At 40.7% G+C, this 14,969-nt stretch overlaps 1 protein-coding gene across 1 annotated transcript in view; it reads right to left on the bottom strand.

The window, feature by feature from the left end:
• DNAH3 (dynein axonemal heavy chain 3) overlaps positions 1–14,969 on the bottom strand; it is a 245,542-nt gene that overhangs the window by 81,910 nt on the left and 148,663 nt on the right. The window contains 3 exon segments of the mRNA XM_075179716.1: positions 1,155–1,374; positions 13,096–13,187; positions 14,147–14,323. Of these exon segments, the coding sequence (XP_075035817.1) occupies positions 1,155–1,374; positions 13,096–13,187; positions 14,147–14,323 (489 nt within the window).

Genomic DNA, 14,969 nt, shown 5'->3' with positions numbered 1-14,969 from the left:
TTTCAGCCAATCACAGCAGTGGGTGGGGCCATAACAACACATTTAGCCCCCCACACACTTCACCAATGAACTGCGGGAGGTTGCCTCGCTCTCTCGGGAGTCCGGGAGAGCTCCCAAAAATTCGGGAGTAGGCAACTATGTGTTACTGTAAAGTAAAACATTTTGCATACATTATGCATCTTCTGTGTCCTTTGTCTTCTGAAATTTTGCATAGATAAAACCATACTTGCCCACTGTCCCGGAATGTCTGGGAGACTTCTGAATTCCGGGTAGCTCATCCGGACTCCGGCAATTCTCCTGGTAGCCTCCATGACACAATCCGCTGTGAATCGCGTCATTTTGGCCCCGCAACAAGTCACTTTAGTGGCAGGGTAGGGCCAAATGTCGCAATTTGCCGCGACCCACCCCCTCAAATCTCAATGTTGGCAAGTATGGATTAAACAGCCAAAAACTCCAAATGGCAAAGGAGAAGTGCTGGCACATGTAGTTGCACAACAGCCTGAGGGATACAAGTTGTCTAGGTCGGGTTTAATCAGCGAATTTCTTGTTGACCAGCTGGCTCACTAGCCACCATGCATGTTTAAACAAAGAGGTAAAAAATAGGGAACATTTTGAAAACAAAAGTGTGGAAGAATAATATGTCACAAGAAATCTTGGATCCAACAGTGAACTTTGTGTGAATTAGGAAATGGTATAAAATTGTATAAACAATTTCATTTAATGCTCTCAGCATAGAGTAGTGCAGCTGGCAAGAACACTGTTTATTTTTATATAATATAATCGCAATGCTACTGTGCTTAGTATTGATCTATCGTCTGAATGGATAGTATTTATTTGCTATTTGATCCAAATTGTGCTTTTAGAGTGGTCTGCGTGATTGATCTGCTCATTACAAATATGTAGCAGTTACTAGGGATCAAGAACCCAATGAACTTGCCATTATAAAGACACATTGACAAAATGTTTTCTTTATTTATCTTGGAAAGCAAAAGAATGTGAAAATGATGTCTGGCTTTAAGGATTTGTTCAGTTAACTTGGGTTTTAGACATGTGTCAACCTCTAGCTGCTTTAGCTTAATACAGCAGTAAAGAATAATAGCTGTCATGTTGCTCATTTGATATACCCTTGCAGTACTCTAGGATTGTGTCAGTACCTGAAAGAGAGGCACGTCTTGAGCCAAGAATTTAGCCAAGTTGACATCCAGCAGTGCACGCAAGAGAAGCACGCTCTCATCCTCTTCTGGGTACTTCAGCTTGAGGTTTCCAGCCGCAGTGAGGACAGATTTTACTGCACGCATTCCATAGTCATAGTGGTGCTGAGATGATAGCTGTTCAGAACACAGTCTGTAGGTGGCGACAATCTTCTGGGCCAGGCTAAAAGAAAAGAAGTAAAGCCTCTTATCATTATGAAGGTGGTAATACATTTTATTGTTTCTGAGGGAACTTTCTTATCGTAAAACGGTTACATTTTACCCCAGTTCCCCCATAAAAGTACCAATAAACAAAAGTAGATTCCGATATAACACACCCACTCCAATTATCATCTGGGGATATGTACAGTTATAAGATAATTTTTACTAAATGAAATGTTTTAATCTCTGAACAACAATGAACGGTAGAATACATCAACCCGCCTGACAGCTTCTGTCTGTGCATTACGACTGCATTGTATATGTTCTTTGTAGAAGACATAGGATGTGTTAAAATTACCAGAAACGATCAGATTGGCCAGTTTTACAGATTTAATAGCCTGGTTTCTGCACATAAAGGGCTTATGCAGAGTTGGCTGGAAAATGAGAGTTATTCTTAAAAAAAAAAAAAAAGCACCGAAATCTAGTGCATTTCCACCCATATGCAGAGCCATACACATCTCTAGACTCTCTCACCTCCACATCAGCAGCATATGTGCCTGGTTCACAATAAGTCATCATTAGCGAGTATGCCTCCTAGTCTGTATGCGTGTCTATGGAGGTCTGCATGAGCAGCACCTTTACAGTAGTCAGCCTGCGTTTCACACCCCTCCCTCCCCATCCTGCTCCTCCAGACGCAGGTGGTTATAAGTAGCAGAATCTCACAAGTCAGCATAGGCACATGTGTGTGGCCACTTTTTGGGAACGCGCAGAGCGTTTTCACGCAAGATACACTATGCAAACTGGCAAATGTCCCACCCAAGAACCCACCCACTAGGACAAGTTAAAACTTCCAGTAGGGGCGATTCAACACATCGCATTCCCCTGAAGAAGTCACACTTTCCATGTGACGAAACGCGTCGGGTCCACGCCCACTCATATTATAATGTCAACAGAAATAGGAAACTCAGAACTGTGTGCTCCAAGCTGGAGCGAAAGCCAAGAGACCATGCTGCGGCTCTAAGGAGATGTATGAATAATTACTCAACGTTATAGAAGTGTAGCTAAGTATACTATGTTTCGAAGTGTGGATAACAGACAAATAAAGGGTTTGTATTTTTATTTTATGATAGAGTTATATTTCTTACTTTCATACCCACACACACTGTCCTGGAGGAGCAGAGACCTGGACACCACAAGACGGAAGTAAGGACTTAAGCTACTGCAATAATTACTAAGGACAAGAGAGACATTTTTCATAAGCAGCAAAAGGAATCTTTAGCTACCACACATGGTTTTTGGACATTTGGACATCTTGTACATTGTTATGCTCAGTTAGATATCCCATGCAGTTTGGACTTTGAGAACTATCATAACCAACTGAGGCACTGTGGTTATATATTTATGTACCTATGCTGAACACTCACCTCCTACATCATCTGATTTAACATAGTGTTAATTAGTAGCGCTGGATATTGTATATATTGGGGAGGGTGGACACCTCTCAATCTCCCAAGCATCTATAGACACACACTTGACAACCGCTTTAAGAAAACCTGAGCGTGATTGTATCTTGTAATTCAATACGTCCCACCCTGCATCGGCCCCAAAGTCTCCATCTTCTCAGCAAACTCAGTTCTATGTTTTTCTTTACTCATTGTTAAACTTCATTCTGAGAATCTCTGTCCTATGTCACTGTCATTGTTTATACATTAGACATAATCATACGCACCCAGGGTATTACTAATTCAGCATAAGAAAGAAGGCATATATCTAGGCTAGCCCATGCACATGCCATATCTTATTCCTGTCAATCCACTTTTTACAGGTACATCTCTATACATTTAAGGGCTAACAGCGCACCTGGGTGCTTTACTGAAGCAGATGTCAGAGCAGGGATGGGGAAAGCACAGCATGTTCTACCTTCTCCACTTTCTTTTTTGTCATTTATATCTATAAACGCCCATGTGCACAGTTAGACTTGTAATCCATAGAGATCAATGATCTCTATGTGTCTATCTCTCTACCCTCTGTTCTTCTGTCAAAATAAGGAACGAAGGAGACGGTAATAAAAATGACCGTGTGCAAATAGCCTAAGGGAGGCAGAGGTTTAGAAGCAGGTTAGCTGCATGAAAGTTAAGTCCAGGGTTTTGCTTTCATTGGCAAGAAAAATGTAGTCAGAGGAATAATAAAAAAAATAACAAAATAAGGATTGAATTAAAGTGAGAAAATGTTTTGTCGGCTTGTTGCGGTATAATCTAAGGTACATGTGTCCTGCTTGTTTAGATTGTAACAGTTCAATTCTCATTTATATTCCTCTGATTTTTTTCCTTTGGTTAAGAATATGGGATCTCTAACGGGATTTAAATGAGAAGGGTGAATTGTGCAGGGTAGCTATAGTCCTATTATCGGCTGTGGGACATGACTAACATGGCTACTAAGTGGTTTATTTATTACATGGAGAAAAGCCCTAATTCACGTTTAGGGTATCACCCTATTTATTAAAGCAGATTTAGGGTATGAAATATTTACATTCATAATGCCGACAGTCATAATGCCTACATGTTCACAATGTCGACATTCAAAAATTTCGACATAAATAGATGTAAACAAAAAACAGCAGTAAATGTACAAAAACGGCGTGCCCCCTCTCCTCGCCAAACAGCTTAACCAACCCTAGTGTTGCTAGCCTAGGCTGGTAATAACAAAATGGGGAAGGGGGGGGGGGGGAACAAAAAGCACTGAATTCAACCCATGGGAAATCCCCATGTTATATATATGACTGATCCACCGGTAAGAGCTCATTTTGTTCCGGGAGCTCTTAGGAGCTATTATTGCGTTGCGTATGAGGGTTGTTTTAATTTTGTCAAGTCAAATGATCCCTGGATTTAATACAGATGAGGAGCCTGGATCTAGGTGAGCAATAAAGAGGGTGAATCAGGCTAGTGCAGAGGTGTTTTTATTTCAAATAAAATTATTTATACACTTGTGTCTGTGTTTTATTTACATTTTTCCTTGGTGCACTACAGGTCCCAGTGGGTCCTGGGTGCCAGGGCATGCTGACACTTGTGGTTCCCTGGCAGCAATGGGCATGCTGGTGCCTGTAGTACTACAAGTGTCAGCATGCCCAAGCACTTAATGGCACCCTGAGCACCTGTAGTGCACCAGGGACAAAATGGATTTATACACTTAAAATTACCCCAGACCCACCGCCCCAGGGTTGTGGGAAGAGCCCTCGTGCTATCAGCATGGGGCTGGTTAAACCTTGAGGGCGGTCTGCTTTTTATTTTGTAGACCTGATCTCCCTATTTGATAGCGAGGATAAGTGGTCGAAGTGGACACTTAGAAGTGGTGGTATGGAAAATCTAATGGGAATGTAAGTCAATAAAATGTCATAGTTTTACAATGAAGGCAACAGCTGAAGTGGCGGTATGGCATACCACCGTATACACCCCCACTTCAAACACTAATTCACAAAGTTCAAATAAGCATCCAATTATTCCATTGTAATCCCTATCACTAATATAACACAGATCATCTATTAATCGCCCCGCCCACAGGGACCACAAGCTTTTTAAAACCTAAACTCCTCCATAGCTCTATCCTGGTGGACACGTGTCAAACCCATGTCTTCAGCTCCGAGTTTGACAACACCCACCATCCTTAGATAATGCGATCCTGGAAGCGCAAGTGTATGTATCTTTTTTACATTATTACACATGGTAAGTTACTCACTTTGCTACAGTACACATAAACAAATAGTATACTATTTGCTTCAGCTGTGATCTGCCATCAACACTGTTTTGAATAATAGATGGGGCAGGGCTTATGTCACCAAATATTGTTAGCCAATTATCTAAATTTGTCCCTGGTATTATTGTAGGGCTTAATGTGGTAGTTTGTGCCAGGAGTGGAGCGAAGGGTATATTTCAAAGCAAATTATCACTTACTTAGTCGTGGATTTAGAATTAGAAACAAATTGGTGAACAGGTAAGGTTTGAGAGAGCATTTGAAGCATTGGAGGCTGGGGAAGAATCTGATAGAACGAGAGAGCGCATTGAGGGGATGAGGAGGTCAATGACCAAGCAGAGGACATTGGAGAGAGTGTAGAGGTGGAATTGGAGATGTAGGGGGCAGAGAATCTGGCAGTGTATGGCTTAAATGGAATTCTATAAAGAATGGGAGCCAGTTGAGGAATTGATGGAGGGAGGGGGAAAAGCAGAGTGGCCTGAGAGAAAGGTCGATCTTGCTGCTGCATTAAGGAGAGATTGTAGAGAACAGAGATGGGAAAGGGGTAGGCTACAGATGGGAAAGTTGCAATAGTCAAGACGTGAGAGAGAGTTGAATACTGGCAGTGTTCCAGATATAGAAGAGACAGGAGTGGGAGACGGATTGGATGTGAGGAGTGAATAAGAGAGGGTGACACCCAGGCAGTGAACTTGATGAACTGAAGAGATCATGCTGTTATTAGCAGTGAGGGAGGGGTGGTGACTTGCAAAGTATAGAAGAATATGAGCTTGGCTTTAGACATATTTAACTTAAAAAGGGGTTGTGACAACCAGGGGAGACCGTTGGAAATCCACAGGAGGAGTGTGTAAGAACAGCAGGGAGCCGAGGACTTATCACTGAGAGGCCCCAATGGGAAGTGGGAGGGGGTGGAGGAGAAGGTGGAGGTAGAGACAGAGAAGGATCGGTTTGAAAGATAAGAGGTGAACTAAGAAAGTATAGTGCCATGAAGGCCAAGCGAGTAAAAGGTGCATAGTAGAAGAAGGTGGTCCACACTGTCAGAAGCCGCAGAAAGGTCCAGAGGGATAAGCACAGAGAAATGGCACTTGGATATTGGACCAAAAAGATCATTGGTGACTTTGGTCAGGGTGGTTTCAGTGGAGTGGAGGGGGTGGAAGCCAGATTAGTGAGAGTCAACGAGGAAGGTGGCAAGACAGGTGTAAGCAAGCTTCTCAAGTGTTTTTGAGCCAGAGGGGAAGAGAGAGATTTGGCGGTAGTTCCACAGTGAGGTAGGGTCAATGGGGTAGATGAGGGCATGTTTGAAAGAAGATGCCGGTGGAGAAGGAAAAGTTGAAGAGTTGATTGAGGTGGATACAGACATTACGGGAGAAGGAGCAGAGCAGGTGAGAGGGGATGGGATTGAGGCAGGAGAAGATGAAAGTAGAGCACAGACTTCAACTTTCGTGGTGGAGAAAAGAAGCTAAAGATAGGGCAGCTAATTGGGGGGTGGAATTTTAGGAGAAGAGGATGACGCTAAAGTGAATGAAGTCAGCGAGAGAACAAGAATTCCTCCACTGGTGTTTAGCAGGACGAGAACATCTTTGTAGGAACCAAGTTCATGGTTGGGGTTTAGAGTGCCAGAAGCTGGTCAAAGTGGCAAGGGTGGTAGAGTCAAGGGCAGATGTGACAGTATGGTTGTACAAAGTGACAGCCTAGTCAGCTGGGCCAAGGTGGTAACAGGAGAGAGGAGTTTTTTCACGAGAGGAGTTTATCAAGAGAGGAAGAAAAGTTAGTGGTGGTCAAGGGCAATGAGATTGCATTTGATGAGCATGGCACCAATTATTTACCTACTCTCAACTGGAGTGGGCAATACACAATTAGCCTATCAGAAGCAGTTTGCTAGAGCTGCTTATAGTCATCATCATTGTGTGTCTGCACCAAAAGAGATACGGCTCCTACAAGCTGTGCATACAATGCATCCACGTCTAATTGCGTCACAATTGCATGAATACATCCTTACTGTACTCAGCCTACAATTACCAGCCCTTGTTCCGCCTCTCCAGTCGTAAGGAGATGCATGTCAACAATACACAAAAATGTATATACGGACATATGCATATGTATATTTGGCGCACATGCGCAGTACAGAAAAGCGTATCTGATGCAAAAAAAAACTCTAAATGAGCCCTGAAAATATTATTATGTTAAATGTAAAGCGGGAGAAGCTAAAACGATACAGCAAAACAGCCACCCAGCTGTTTACACGCATCATAAACCGCAATCTTTTCCTAAAATCTTTACATTATCATGCTCTTATTTTCTCTCACTTTTAAAAAGTTTATCTACACCAAAACACATTTCAGATTCTGGCACAAACAGAATTTCTTCAAACATAATTACGTTTCCTGATATATTTCTACATTTCCAGAATGTCAGTGGAGAAATGATCATTCAAATAAGTACTTCTGGGGGAATTTGGTGTTGTTGCTGAATATGTCTTTCATGAAATGTTAGAAAGTTCAAAATACAGATTAACTTGCTTAACTTAGGTTATAAGAAAGCCCTGCAGCAGTTTCACCATTCATTTCAAAATCGCAGATTAGAGCCAAATAGGAGAATATGTTAATTTCCTTCACTTAATGGATTACTGCAATCATGGATCAGAGCTCAAATTAATGCACCTAGTATAGAGCAATTAATATAAGTGGTTATACAGCGCTATATTAAACTATTAATATTGCTATATGTTTTAGGGAGCCAGATAATTTAAGTGCTTCTTCTCCCATCTGCAATGTTTAATGATAAAATGTATAGAATGGTCACATTCATTTTGATGGGAAAAAAAAGGGATAATTCAAAATCTTCCTCAAATCAATCTGCTATACTATACTTTTGTTCTATTGTGCAACTGTCTTAAAATACAAAATCAAATCTGGTCTTCCAGCACTCTGCATATAAAGCCTAAGTAAGTATAAGGGGATCGATCCTCTGAGATTTAGAATAAGGATAGCAGAGCTGGCTGAGAGTTGTAGTATAACAGTAGCCAAGGAACGACAGGATGTCTATCCCTCATATGGTACTGAAGTAATCTATTAACAAACTAGCACCATCAGCATAAATCCATTGGTAAGCAATAGAATTACTGAATTAATTATACTAATTACATTGTACAATAGTGTACCATACTTACCAACTTGCCAAAGTTGGTTTCCGGGAGAGGTGGGCGTGATGAGGGCAGGGCTCCAAAATGTTAGTCATTTTGGATCCGCCCCCCCGTGACGTAATGACGCAAACACGTCATTTGACAGCGGGGGCCGGGGCCAAATGCCGCAATTCACTGGGAATCGCGCCGTTTGGGAGCTAAGTGGGCACTTCCTAGTGAAGTGGGCAGATTCGGGATATTGCCACACTCTCCCGGGAGTCCGGGAGACTCTCGCAAAATGCGGGAGTCTCCCGGACATTCCGGGAGAGTTGGCAAGTATGTAGTGTACATATATGCTACTGTCCACACAAGGGAATTCTAAGAGTCATACTCAGATCAAAAACATCAGCTGGCTAGCCCTATGTTGGCCCAAATGTTGACATAACACTGAAATGAAAATAAGTAGCATTTCAACTAAGATTTTCTACATTTGCTTAATTTTGAGTCTGGTCCATTTGTTATTACAAAGTAAGGCACGTCAGTTTGTGCACAACTGCTCTGTTGTATCTAATACAACATGCATAAATTTGTCCAATAATTAGGACATGTCTGAGATGGACAATGAAGATGCCATAGCTAATAAAGTTTAGCAATATAATGTCTTACCACTACCTACCCATGTCTCATTGCCAACCCTACTCATTAAATCCCAATACCATGGTTTATTTTCTGACCACAGCGCTATGGGCCTGATTGTGCTCATCCAGTTCAAGCTCTGGGCATCTGTTAGGTACGTGTTTTTTAGTCATATCACTTGCAACAACTACAGGGCAAGTGTAAGCGCCAACTTATAATGATTACACGAATGCATGCCAAAATATGTATTTGTAAATAAGAGAAACTTTAAAAATGTATTTTATGTACAGTACGTATTAAGAACATCCTGATTTATGTATTTCATGTTAAAAAAACAAAAACTTTTTTTTAAAATATATCTGCAATAATGATTATAGTATTAATAATTGTAAATTGTATCAACATTTTTTTGTTGCCTGTGATTTGATGGAACTTGATATTGCACATATGCATTTGCGTATCCAGCAGTGTGTTCTGTCTGTCTGTATATGGCAATTAACATATAGCAAAAGCGTACTTATATTAGAGATACCCAGGCTCGGTTTTCCAAAAACTTAACCCCCCACTCCCCCGAATATCTCCAATCCGAGTACCGAGCCACTTTTGGATTCCATAAGTACTTCTCTCCCTAGAGATCTGTTTTCTCAGACAAACGCAGGACGGGTAGAAGCGTTCTTGGCAGTTTCTGGTGCCATTGCTCACACGAAAACAGGACGAGTGGCAGTGTTCTTGTAAGTGACATTGCTCTGTGCCCTTGCTTGCACAGAAACTGGAGGGGTGGCAGTGTTTTTGTCACTCTACAGTCTCCAGTGCCATTGCTCACAAAGAAACTGGAGGGGTAGAAGTGTTTTTGTCACTCTACAGTCTCCAGTGCCATTGCTCTGTGCCATTGCTCTGTGCCATTGTTCATACAGAAACAGAAGGGGTAGCAGTGTTCTTGTCACTCTCCAGTCTCCAGTGCCATTGCTCACACCGAAAAATTTATTTTGTAAAAGTCGAGCTGAAAAAAACCAGTAAGACACTAGAAGAAAATGCATGTTCAGAAAGGACACACATTCCTAAGGAGAGTCTATCAACGTGTGCTATGTCTCCTTTCACCATTCCTGCAAATGTGTGGATGAGTAGCCCAAGTGTAGCTGGTGATATAAAAACTGAGGATGCCACTTTCGATTTGCAACAGGAAGAGGGGGAGATTTGCGCAGCTGACAACAGCGCTAATGAGGATGTTGATGATGTTGTTGTTTGATGTTGTTTGTGTAAGTCCTGCACCAGTGGAAGCAGTTGTTGCCAGTGATAAGAAGAAGGCCATTGTCATACCTGGGCATAAGACCAAAAAATCCACCTCTTATGCTTGGAATTATTTTACCCAAATAATGACAACAGTTGTCTAGCCATTTGTAGCATTTGTAAAGACACAGTCAGTAGGGACCTTAACCATCTAGGAACCTCATCCATGTTACGCCATTTGAAAAGAGTTCATGGGAAGCTTTTAGGAAAATCAGAAACTTCTACTAAAACATAACAAGCAGTCCAGCATGAGCTAGTTCCCTTCTCTCAGCTACACAGACAACACCTTCCTCATTAATATCATCACTAGTGATCAGAGTTACTCCTTCATCCAAGTTGTAAAGGCTAGATGACTCTTCCCCTATTCAGGAGTCCTCTGAAGAACTCTTGAGCGTTAGTCCCACTGCTGCTGCTGCTGGGGGTGGATCTTCATCTCAGAAGCAGACCAATAAGAAGACTACTAGTAGTTTTTTAACAATTGCAAGAGGAAGCAAGTATGACAGCTGTCTCCCAGTCGCACAGCGGATCACAGGCGACATGGTGACTATGCTAATATTAGATTTGCTACCAATATCCACAATTAATGCGGCTAGTTTTAGACAGTTAATTGAGGTGCTGTGTCCCCGTTACCAAATTCCATCTCAACACCATTTTACTAGACAAGTAATTCCTCGCCTGTTCCAGAAGGTTAGAAAAAATGCCATTCTGCTCACTGTACACTTAACCACAGATATGTGGACAAACTGAAAATTATATGACTGTGACAGCCCACTGGGTTGATGAATCGCCTTCAGCAGCAGGAACAGCAGCTGCATCTACCAATCAACGCCAGATTTTTCAGAGGCAGGTTACTCTGTGTATCACTGGCTGCACTAAGAGGCACACCACTGATAACCTGTTAGAAAAACTAAGAGATGTCATTGCAACATGGCTTATCTCGCTTGGACTATCCTCGGGATATGTGGTTTCTGATAATGCCACCAATAATGTGAGAGCATTACAGCTAGGTAAATTCTATCACATTCTCTGTTTTGCTCAAACAATCAACTTGGTGGTACCAAGTACTTCAGCCACAAAAGTGGCAGTCTTTCCTGCCAAAGTGCTTGGTTTGCTAAACTGTAGATGCCCATTTTAACATACTGCCAAGGACAATTCCATCTTGCACTGTTTGACATGTTATCCTTGGTCTATCAGCTTGTGTAACAGTCGACAATTCAGGTGTCAACAGTATTATTAGGTCGCCAATTCACATGGTGCAAAGTATGACTAGGTAGACTATTCAAATGTGAACAGTATTATTAAAGAACTATGGATATGGTTAAGGACAGGCCTAGGGACAGGTCTAGGGATAGGTCTAGAGATAGGGACAGGGACAGGGTTAGAGTTAGAGATAATACTGTCTACATTTAAATTGTCAAACTAATAAATACAGTCTACATGTCAATTGTTGTCCTAATAGTACTGTCATTATATTGTCAACTTTATAACCTTGTCTATTCTGCTGCACATCAATCATATTATGTCAATCCAACATAAGAGTGGGTGGGAGGGTCCAAGGGCAATTTTATCTTGCACCTCTTCTCTTTTCTACCACTGCTGTGTGGCAATGTTTCCTAGATGTGCTATGAGCTGCCCTGTGCTTGTGCCGTTGCTCTATCGATTAGTAACCAGCCAGCTCACTGCAGTCTTAGAGTTCATTGACAGCACTGTTAGCTTAGCTGCCTTAAGCCCATTCGTAGCTTGATTTGTGGGGAGCAAACAAACCAAGCACTTCAGCCACAAAAGTGACACTCTTTGTAGCTGAAGTGCTTGGTTTGTTAAACTGTACCTGCTACCCCTCCTGTTTCTATGTGAGTTTTTTAAACCTTTTTATCATAAGGGTAGGTGGGAGGGCTCAAGGACAAATCCATCTTGCACCATTTTTCATTTCTGCCACTGCTGTGTGGGAATGTTTCCTAGATGTGCTATGAACTGCCGTGTGTTTGTGCTGTTGCTCTGTCGCTAAGTATCCAGCCAGCTCACTGTAGTCTTTGTCCGAAAGTGGATGCAAATAATATTGTGACCTGTGAAGTGGACAAAATTGACTGGAAAGACTGCAAATTAATCTTATTGAGGTTAATAATAATGTTGGAAAAAAAACTAAATTATGTGATTTTAGCATATTTTAGCAATTTTTCAAAAAAAATGCAGATCCAAAACCAGAACCAAAACTCGCGAGGGGGGTTTTGCCTAAACCAAAACCCATGAGGGCGTTTTTGCCAAAACCAAAACACAAAGTTAATACAAAACCAAAACACAGGGGAGCTCAGTGACCAACTCTAACTTATACCAAGATTCAAATTGAACCCACTTGTACGTGAATACGGCCGTACGTGAGTGCAAGCTTTGTCCGATTTCTTTAAACGCAAGTTGCGTTCACATTGAATTCCAAGATGAATCAGGCCGTATATGTGTAAGCTTTCGCATCTGAGCTTTTGTAAATGATGCCCGTTATTTGTTTAGATTAGAAGGAGCATATTCAATTGTCGGCGGGACCGTCAAAAATCCCGCAGCGGAAAAACTAATACATGTAATACGGTAATTTGTAGCTGGATTTCAGGTCGCGGCTCAGGGAGCTGCGAGCTGAAATCCAGCGAGTAAATTACCGTATTACATGTTTTTCCGCGCACGATTACCGTAATATCAGTAATCGTGCGCGGACCGCGGGATTTTCGGCAATCCCGCCGACAAGTGAATACCCCCCGAAGAAAGATGTTTTTCTGCACCTTACATGGTTGCTTTGTTCTCCCAGCAATTCTCTATGTGTTTTAGAGTTACAATTCTATCATCAGTTTTTAACTTAAAGAGATTACCAGCCTCTGTAACTGCACTTAGTAAATGCATGCTTAAATAGGCAAATTATATATTTGGTCAAATGTCCAGTTAAGTTAATGACACACATAATTGTGCTCTTACCTTCTAGAGTCCAAGAACCCCATAGAATAAAGGGATATTTCACCAATCAGTGCATAGTCTGGGACCATCATGGCGACTGTTCTGAATAATGCCTGGGAAAACAAACCAACAAGCAAGTGAGGTTTTGCCCAATACTGTTGGGAATATTATACCAGAGTTAAAGTATAGTATTTGTGCATTAAAGTTTGCAATTCCTCCCAATTCGTATGTCAGCTTTCCCAAATGATCGAGAGATTTTTACATAGATCTATATTGTGCACAAAATTCTACTACTTGTGTATCTGCTGACACATAGGGGCCTGATTTTGAGTTAGGAGCAAAGCAAAGGAAAGGAGCAAATTTGCACCTGAACAAACAATGTTGCAATGCAAGGGGAGCAAATTAGATTATTATTTTGCATTTAAGTTAAAAACTGACTGTTTTTTCATGTAACACACAAACACGTGAAAGCTTTATTTTGCACATAAATTAAAGTTGATCTATAACATGCCCTATCCCAACTATAAATCTGTCCCTACATTTTAAAATTTCCTCCCCCTCAAATGCAACATGGTTTGCCAAGCTACAAAGTTACTCCTTTTCTTTGCTTTGTTCCTATTTCAAAATCAGGCTCATAGTGATTAATATGTTGTTTGTTTCAGAGCGCTGGACCATCTTTTCTTTTGTTTTCACATACACAGTCTTAATTGTCCTGGCAGCAATTTCTCAAATGATTTTATTAATTTGTACAAATTTCATTCTTTTAAAGGAGCGCACCTTGATTTCACTGATTTATCATTTCAGACCCCTCCCCTGATAGGTTATTAGATACGTTAAAATTGGAGACCCAGGTAGGCTTTAATTGTGATACACTTAGTATACACTTGTCACACAGGCTAGGGACTGGCCTACAGGAGATGTCTTGACGTTGACAGGTGAGCTAATTCCAATATAGCTATAGTGTGCACAAAATTTTCCTACTTATGTATATGCTCACATGTATAATGATTTACATATATATTATATGTTTGTTGTAGAGTTGTCTTTTTTAAATTTATTTTGGCTGTCATACTTTTAGATTGTCCGGAAGTTCAGCACGACCCGCATAGCCAGGATTCATAGTGATGAACACAGAACAGGTTGGGTTGAGCGTCAGTTCAGTTCCTTCAAACAAGAATGTTTTCATGTTTCTTGTGACTGCTTGTTGTATACTCAGGATCTGTTGGGCTACTACTGACAATACCTCCACCTAAAGATACAAATATACTTTGCATGACATCAGATATATTATGCAACCAACAAAATAAGACATTACAATTCTCCACTGGAACATCAATAACAAATATGCTGCATAAAAAGTAACAAACATAAGTGTAACAATTCAAATAATATCAAATAGGCAAACAAATGAGTAAGTACATTTACGCAAAACAAACTATAGAATCAATTCAGACTTGCATGCCTAAACATTTCTAAAACAATAAATTCTAATACATGTCACTTTAGTTAATATTAAAAGAAACACCATATTTAAAATGCATGTGACTGTTTTAAGTGGAATGTAAAAATTAAGCCTAGGTAAAGAAACAAACTGGCTAACTGTGTTTACTAACAATAAGATTAATTGTTTATTGTGTTTTATATAAGTAATTGCTGGTATATATGGTAGTTTGACATTGGCTCTAACAGAATGTAGGATCTAAGCCAAACAATTATAATATATGTTCATGATATGAGTGTTTCTCATTTACTTTAAGAATGTATTCTGAAAATTTTAATTATTTTTAAGTACATAATATCAATTAGATATTTGTAGCATAAATAAATTTAAACTACTACCCTAAAGGTCATATATAAACCCCAAAACTGTAAAAGTGCATTGCAAATACTCTTTT

The sequence above is a fragment of the Mixophyes fleayi genome, chromosome 7, assembly GCF_038048845.1.
Source record: "Mixophyes fleayi isolate aMixFle1 chromosome 7, aMixFle1.hap1, whole genome shotgun sequence".
In the NCBI taxonomy this organism is placed as follows: domain Eukaryota; kingdom Metazoa; phylum Chordata; class Amphibia; order Anura; family Limnodynastidae; genus Mixophyes; species Mixophyes fleayi.
Note: the sequence above shows the minus strand (reverse complement) of the source record. Positions and strands in the feature narration are given on the sequence as shown.